Consider the following 8,880-nt stretch of genomic DNA (forward strand, 5'->3'; position numbering starts at 1 on the left):
GTTGTGTTGGTGTTCACCTTTTTCATACACTAAAGCCATGATATCATCTAGTATATTTATGTAGATTCAAGTACAAGCTAGTAAAGTTGCACACCTTCAAGCGCTACTAGACAATAGGGGAACCCCCCTTGTATCATTGCGTGAATTTTGGTTGATTCCTCCTCTCCTTCTTGATGATGTCAATGTAGGCAAAGCAAGTCAATATGATAACAATTCCCGCTCTTGTGGCTTTCATGGCTCTCAACATATGGTCTCTAGAGATAACACTACCTGTGGTGGTTGGTCCTAGATTTCTAGGTCACCTTTAGCCTCTTCTCTTGGGTCTAAGGTGGTGCTCTTGGCTAGCTCATCTTAGGCATGTTGCCCTTTTTGGAGTTGGCCATTTCTTCAATGTGTACTCATTAGCCTTTCAATGCCCCTCTTGGACAAGGTGTTCTCATTGATTAAGTGTCAATTGATGATTTTTTCTCTAAAGATGTTTGGGGCAACCAACCCTCCTCCTTCTGGTATAGCATCTTTAATTGTTTAGTTTTTATTAGGCTTGGCCTTATTAGATTGGTATTCATCTTTTTTTTGGACTTAGTCTAGTTAGACTTTATGGGTGTGCCTTTCTACCACCCTACCATTTTTTCTTAATATTAAATATCATCATATTTTTTATATAAAGCTAAACGAAAAATATTCATCATAGTTTTTTTACAAATGATAAATAATTTAGTGAAAACATTATGATATGAAAATTGAGTAAAATATTATATACAAAAGATATCTTAATAGACATAATTATGAAACACGACTTACTAGATGCAACACATCCTACTAGAAACTTCACACGGGAAATATGCCTTGATCATGACAGATAAACCATGAAATTTGAGTGACAACTTTAAAAACTTGTTAAAAAACAACCATTAAAAGGGTGTGTGTGCCTCTCTACCACCCTACACTTTTTTCTTAATACTATATGTGTGCATGTAAAATTCATCTTTAAAAAAGTATTCAATTAGGAGCAAAGGGAAATCACGAATCCCTGTCTAATGAAAGAATTCCAACAAACTAACAATGAAATAACACAATAACAACCAAAATAGGGTTTATAAATCAAATCAATTAAAAACTCCCTATTCTATGACTGTGTATAACTTCCATTGCTTTTCACTTCTCTGTGATATGATGGCTCTCAGATATTGTGTTGGCAACCTACAAATGACACAAAGATTCAAAGTTCGTGATTTAGGAATTGTGAGGATTGAATGCTCAATTTACAGATTTTTGGAGAAGATTGATTGAAAGGTGGAACAGATTGATCAAGAGGTGGAACTCATGTGAGCTCACATGTTGATTGATAGTTGAACTGCTGACTTGGAGGTGAAACATAATAGATTGAATAAATTAATTGAGTCAACTGACTGAGAAAAAACTAACTGAAAGAAGAAAAAGAATGATTGGAAGAAATAAAGAAGATGACAAAGAGAACTAGAAGATGAAAAATAGAGACTGGAGAGATAAATGATTTAATTAATTAATTGATTGAATTAATTAATTTAGCATGTGCTTGCATTTAGACTTAGATTTTCAATTTAATCTTTGCATGAGATTTTAATTCAAATATTGAATTTATTTAATTCAATTTAGTATTTGAATATATTTAGAACTTGACTTTGAATTTCAATTTGGTTTTGAAATCATGCTAGAAATTTGATCATAGGGGAAGAGCACCAGTAGCCGTCATAGCTAACTTCGCGCACCCACAAATCCTAAACGGTACATCGGATTTTGATTTTTTTTTTTTAGTTGTCTTCGTATGCGACTTAACTGCTTATAGCTATTGATCTGGCTTCTGGGTAGTAACAATGCACGTTGTCGACTTAGTTATGCACACAAAGGTCAAAAAGTACACATTTCAAAGTGTTGCCTGATACCTAACTAAAGATGTTCCAGTAACCGTCAACTCAAAATCACTAGTACTTATTGACAAATGTCCCAATAGTGGTGCACAAATGGGCCAATTATGAACAAAAAATTACAAAAAATGATCGGCTATTGGTACAAAACAAATTTATTAATGGTGTTTTCACTATGACGGCTATTGGGGGCTCAACATGACAATAAGGTGACGGTTATTGGAACTATGTTATCTATTGGTGCTCTTCCCCTAATTGGCTCATTTGTGCACCTTTTTTGATACCCATAGTTGAATTTGATGGTCTATATGACAGTTTTTTCACTTTTAGACCGTATATGACAACTTATAAAATTATTGGACCGCATGCATTGACATATTATTTTTTTCTTGACACTTCAAATTATTTATAAACCTTAAAAAATCATAATATATAATATATAACATTGATATATAGTATTTTAGAATGTTTATCATAAAAATATAAATTTATTTAGAATATTTTGAATGATAGGATTAGGATATAATTATTTCTAATTTTATATTATTTAAATATGAATTTTTAGTATTTTTTTAAATTTAGAAACTTATCATATTGAAATGATAAGATATAATCATTTCTAATTTTAAAAATATTCTAATAAAATTTTTTAGAATAGTTTCTATTTTAATTATCAACAAGATTTTTGGGTGTGAATTTAGAAACTTACGTAGTAAATTTAAGATTTTTAAATATATAATTTTTACATTCTTTTTATCTATAAAGATATATTACAAATAATGAAAGGAAATCCATTTTTATTTGTTTAAGAAACACAATTGAATTTTATGGAACTAAGATATTTATTTTGTAGTTCATAGTTCATACAATTATGTTATTATTCTTTTTATGAGTAAACCTTATGTTTGCAATTGTATTTTTTTTTATGTGAGCAACTCTCCTCTCCCTTGAATTACTTTAGCACAAAGTTCTTCCTTTTTGGTGCCTTATTTATCTTGCGTCGCAATTTTGTAAGTCTCTCTTCTTGTTTTAATTTTTTTGACACTATTTTCTTAAAAAGTCAAATGAAAGGCATTACAATGACCAAACTGTCATAAAAAAAAATCATATAACATAAGGGGTGCTGTCAAATTGCACGACTACTAGGACATTTGTGCATAAGTATTAACAAAGTGATTATATACATAAGGGGGGTTGTCAAATTGCATGACTACTAGGACATTTGTGCATAAGTATTGACAAAGTGCACGTGCACAGTTATTAAGACATATTTACGCAAGAAAAAAGAAAGAAAGAAAGAAATTTTAATGTACACAAGGTCAAGAATAGCCTATGGGACAACCTGTCCAATCTGAACCAACTTCTGAAAATTAGATCTTTGTCTGAGCGCTTGAATAAATTATACCATGTGCTATTAGTTAAGATATTGACAAACTTACCCCTGTATTAGACGATACTTTGAAATGTGTACTTTTTGACCTTTGCATGCATCATTACTACCCAAAAGCCCAAACTATACCTCTAAACTGTTAAGTGTTAAGTTGCATATTGAGACAAACCAAAAAAACATCAAAATCTAATGTACCATCTAAATACACGAAGAGATCTACAACAACAACTAGTATGCTTTCCCTATATACGACACATCTTACTTAAAAACTTCACACAAGAAATATTCCTCAACCAAGACACATCTTACTTAAAAACTTCACACAAGAAATATTCCTCAACCAAGACAAAAACCATGAAATTTGAGTGACGCCTTCACACACAAAAAAAAAAAAAAACTTATTAAGCAATAACCATAAAAATTTATTAAGTGTAAAAAGTAGAAAAACTATATAATTAAACTGAAAAAAGTCTCCCCTGGTAAAGAGCAGCAGACCTGTCATATCTTCAAGCTCTTTGTACAGCGATATATCTCAATATCCCTGGAAGAGATATCGACATTAACATCACATTCAGCATACACAGTGACATGCTTTTTTATGAGACGTATAACAGTAACCTTCCCAGAGATCTCAGTCCTGGTGGTCATATTCAGGCTCCCTGCAAACCCATCTCTGATTATCTGAGAACCACTTGACACCAAGTTGTCAACATAGACCGTCACAGAAACATTCATCCTGCTGGTTCCGTCTGCCTTTATTTTGCCCGCGGGAAGAGTGGCCTCCCCCGCAGTCTCGCGATTGTACAACATAACAGTTGTGCTGTTGCCATGCTTGAAACTGGCTGCTTTGTTAGGGTTCTTGATCGACATGTCCGCTATGAGCGTCAAATTCACGTGGACCGTCAAAGCTCCCACATCCACACCAGTGCTAAAATCCCCAAATGCGATGGAATTTAGGGTTATTCTGGGATCCTTTGTCTTGAAAATCGTCAAGGCCAGAACGAGTATGACTATGGCTAGGGCGACGACGAAAACGCCACAGGAGATGCAGCAGCCGCAGAGCCATCGACGGCGTTTTGGCGGCCTTGGGGCGTCAAAGGCCGAAGGAGTGCCTTGTACTTGCAGAGGCTCTTTTGACAGCCGTTTCTCTTCCTTGTGGCTTAGGCTCCCGTTAATTGCTTTTGGTTCTGCTTCATTTACCTCCATCTTCTGCTCCGTCGTAATTTGAAAAATTGACGCCCGAAGCTGAAACCCTAGCGCTTCTGGCTTTCCTTCAAAGCTCTCAGGACTACTATATGTAGCAAGGTATTGGACTCGGGCATTTAGATTTTGCACGAGAGTTGAATTTCACCCGCAGAAGGAAAGATTTCTGGGCTTTTCTCTTTGAATGAAGCTATTTTTTAACGGACTTTAGGGTGAGGTAATGCTTGTTTGAAAAACTGATGCCCAAGGTTGAAACCCTAGGGCTTATGGCTTCTGGCTTCTGGATTTCCTCCAAACCTCTCGGGACTATTATAAGGATCAAGGTATTGGACTGGGGCATTTGAATCTTGCACGAGAGTTGAATTTTACCCGAAGAAAGAAGATTTCTAAGCTTTTCTCTTTAAAATATATGATTTGACTGCTTCCAGGTATCAGGAAACTAACAGAATTTAGGGTAAGGTAATGAATATTATATATATACTTTTTGGTCTGGTCCGATTGAAATCATTGAGCTTAAATAACGATTTTTTCGTTGAGCATTCGAAGCTTCTGCCAGGTCAAAATTACAGGTAGAACAGTAAAGAAGGTGGAGATTCTTGTGGTTCTGCGTGTTTGTTGCGTGTGCAGGTCATTTTTCTCTGCCATTTATGTCATGGAGATTTGACTTGTTGGGCTCTATTGGAAGCTTCTTAATAATCACATGGGCCATGCTGGTTTACTTAATTGTGCCATAGTTGGGAGATTAAGAGTTATTGATTCATAATTTCATACACACCAACTTTGTTGAATATATTCAATGAGTATATTAAAAGGTGTTGAATAATTATTGGTTTTGTTTAATGAATCTTTTATTATTCATCTTTGGTAGGCAAAGGGATAACTATTACATTTATTCAAAGCCAACAATAAAGTAATTAAAATTAATTATGTAGTCAATAAGAGTGTAATGTAATGGTTAAGTCATAACATTGTTGTAGTCTTCATCAAGATTCAAACTTACTATTGTTTTCGTAGGTTATGTTCTTTTGTTGAGCTAAAGTAATCTTAGTATGTGTGTTTTTATTGGGTTGTGCTCGCAAATTATGGGCCTTCACTAGATTGTTAGAGCTTGCAGGTTTGAACAAATGTGATAGAGTCTTGGGGATTGAGGCCCTTCGATAGTGATCTTGATGATAAAGCCTTTTGGAAGCAATCCCCTTATAAGTGGTCTCTCTAGAGCAAACCAATCACCAAATATTAAAGCAATTCTTTTGACAGGAACTACAATGGCTACAATACTATCATAGGCTTAAGCCTTATATAAAAATAATACAACAACTCAATCTAGATAAAATATAAACGAGTAATTTGATACTTGCAATTACATATGACAAAACCCCATTTCATGAGCCCAACATATAGCTAAAACCAGTTGTTTTTTAAAGTTTGTGCTTAAAACTATAGGCTAAATTAGGTGCCTAAATTATTAGTTGTTTCTTACTATAGGACAAATTAGGTACCTAAATCAAGCACAAAATTCAACAACTAAAATAAAGGTGTTTTAACTATGGTCAAATAAAAAATGCCTTTGTGCACCATTTTTATTTTATATGCCTTTTTAGAAACATACTTATGACAACTAAATGTATTTCTTGAATTTCTCCTAGTCCAAACTTAACACCCCTTTCTACACACTCCTATTTCGATAACTCTTACACACATTACAAGTTATCATAACTCCCCTTTCAACAACTTCCATGAAATTAAGTGATAGTTACAAAATTACTTATTTATAAACTACGTGACATATGGTGCCACCAAAAGTGCAATGCCCCAAATATGTTGATGCGTAATAAATACAAATTAATTTTTATTTTATATGCCTTTTTAGAAACATACTTATGATAACTAAAGGTCTTTCTTGATTTTCTCCTAGTACAAATTTAACTCCCCTTTCTACATGCTCTTTCCATTTTGAGAACTCTCACTCATTACAAGCTATCATAGGCGTATTTAACAACTTTCATGAAATTAGGTGAGCCTTACACAATTGCTTATGTATAAACTATGTGACATATAGTGCCATCACAAGTGGAATGCCCTAAATATGTTGGTGCATAATAAATAAATACAAATTAACTAATATTAAAAAAATTATGTAGAAGACATGAGAGATATCAAATTTAAAAAATCTTATCTTTAGCATCGATTAATTAATTTATGGTTAATATTATTAGAATTTAGTCTTATTTTGGAATATGAAATGATTTGCATGAAAAAAAATAGAAGTGTCTTTTAAACATAGATTTAATAACATAATTTTTTAAATTAAAAGTTTCTTTTAAATCTATATATATATATACCTATATGTGTGTGTGTGTGTGTGTATACAATATATATACATACATACATACATATATATATATATGTGTGTGTGTGTATACAATATATATACATACATACATACATATATGTGTGTGTGTGTGTGTGTGTACAATATATATACATATATATATATATATATATATATATATATATATATATATATATATATATATATATATACATACATACATACATACATACATACATATATATATAAATGTATGTATATATATTGTACACACACACACACACACACATATACATATACATATATATACATACATATACATACATACATACATATATATATATAAAATAAATAGTAGAAAGTTTCTTTTTAATTTAGATTTTAGTCTTTAACTTATTTTAAAATTATCCATTGTCTAGTCATTAAAATGGCATGGACAAGAAAGTTGGGTGGGTGCCATTGTAGTGTTACGCCTCTCGACACATTAAATACAAATTAACTAATAAATATGAATATTAGGATTGCAATGTGTATGGAAGTTATACCAACATTCTCTTGCTTATTTGTATATCTTGCAAGAGAAAAAAAGGAAGTTGTAACATCTAAAGTTCTTATGGTAACCAACATCATCAATGCATCTAAAACATTCAATAGAGTGTAAAAAAAATTGAGCATTACTCTTCCATCCTCCATGTTATAAACAAAGTAATATTGAGCATCAACCTACTTTCTCAATGCACAAAGAGTCGATTTATTTATTGAGCTGATGACACTCTGATAGCCATAAAAAAATCCAACTATTCTTTGACTTGGTCCAACATCTAAGAATATTCTATGAAGCCAAGTGACCTCCTTATTAGTAGCTAGCATGTCTCTATTGTTCATAAAGTGACCATAACCTACTTCTTACTCATCTAACTCGGTACACTTTAAATAAGCTAGCCACAAGTAGATTTCCTAGTGTTGACATCTCACCTAGAATATAAACCCACATATCCCTTGATATTTGTAGAGTGTTGTAAGTCGTTAGAGTATTGCCTCCTTTATAACATAAAATTACTCTAAAGACACCTTAAGAATATTTGAAGTCCCTCTTTATTACTACCTTATGATCCTTGTTAGGATTAGCCATGAAATGAATCAAGAGCTCCAATTTCTTAGTTAATGTTTAGTCAAGTGTAGACCATAACATACACAAGGATACCAATTTCACTAGCATAATAAATAGGAAATTCGGTATCCATCTTACTAGAAGTATATGGATACTACTCAATTGATAATTTGGTTTCCATAAAAATAGGAACACTCATTGGTTTGCGATTCTCCAAGCGATTGTCTTTTTTGGCTTACCCAATTTTTTTTATGTTGGCTTTATATGTTTGACCTTCACTTCTATAATAAAATTACCATCCCTCAAGTCCTTTATATCAAATTGTATAGAAAAATATGATTGTCCTTTATTATATCCTTCTTCTTACTAAAAGTAACATATCATGCACATACGAATAGATAACAATAAATTGATCATTCCATGTTTGCTTTTAGTAAACATATGATATGATTTAGAGCTTTACAAATCCCAAATTTAAAACAATATAAAAATTAAAGATACCACATTCTAAGTGATTGAGACCATAAGATTTTTCTTCAATTAAAAAACCAATGACTCCTTACCCTCTACCACATAGTGCTCTAGTTGTGTCATGTGGATTTATTCCTCCAAGTCATCATAGAGAAAACTCATTTCCATATTCGTGTACTCAAGGCCAAGGTTAAGTGCCAATAAATGTCAACAAAGCAATTTCATCAACCTAGGAATATCATTTCACAATCAACATTACTTAATGAATTGAATCCCACATAAATTTATTTAATGCTATCATCTCATCATCCATGACCAATTTCAAAGCATCACTATTGTTCATATTTATTATCTCGTTCACAATTCTAGGTCATCAATGTTAGTATTGAAAGAAAATTGTATTTCAAATCAAGTGGCCTATACCTTTCTAATTTTCTTCTTGATAAAGTGGACCTTCTTGGAAGTTGAG

At 32.3% G+C, this 8,880-nt stretch overlaps 1 protein-coding gene across 1 annotated transcript; it reads right to left on the minus strand.

Annotated features, from left to right (window-relative positions):
* Positions 1 to 3,715: 3,715 nt before the first annotated feature.
* LOC131034029 (uncharacterized) lies at positions 3,716 to 4,978 on the minus strand. The gene has a single exon (XM_057965374.2). It carries the CDS (start codon positions 4,498 to 4,500, stop codon positions 3,793 to 3,795), a length of 708 nt encoding a protein of 235 aa, XP_057821357.2. The 5' UTR covers positions 4,501 to 4,978; the 3' UTR covers positions 3,716 to 3,792.
* Positions 4,979 to 8,880: the final 3,902 nt, after the last annotated feature.

This window comes from Cryptomeria japonica, chromosome 2 (assembly GCF_030272615.1).
Source record: "Cryptomeria japonica chromosome 2, Sugi_1.0, whole genome shotgun sequence".
In the NCBI taxonomy this organism is placed as follows: Eukaryota; Viridiplantae; Streptophyta; class Pinopsida; order Cupressales; family Cupressaceae; genus Cryptomeria; species Cryptomeria japonica.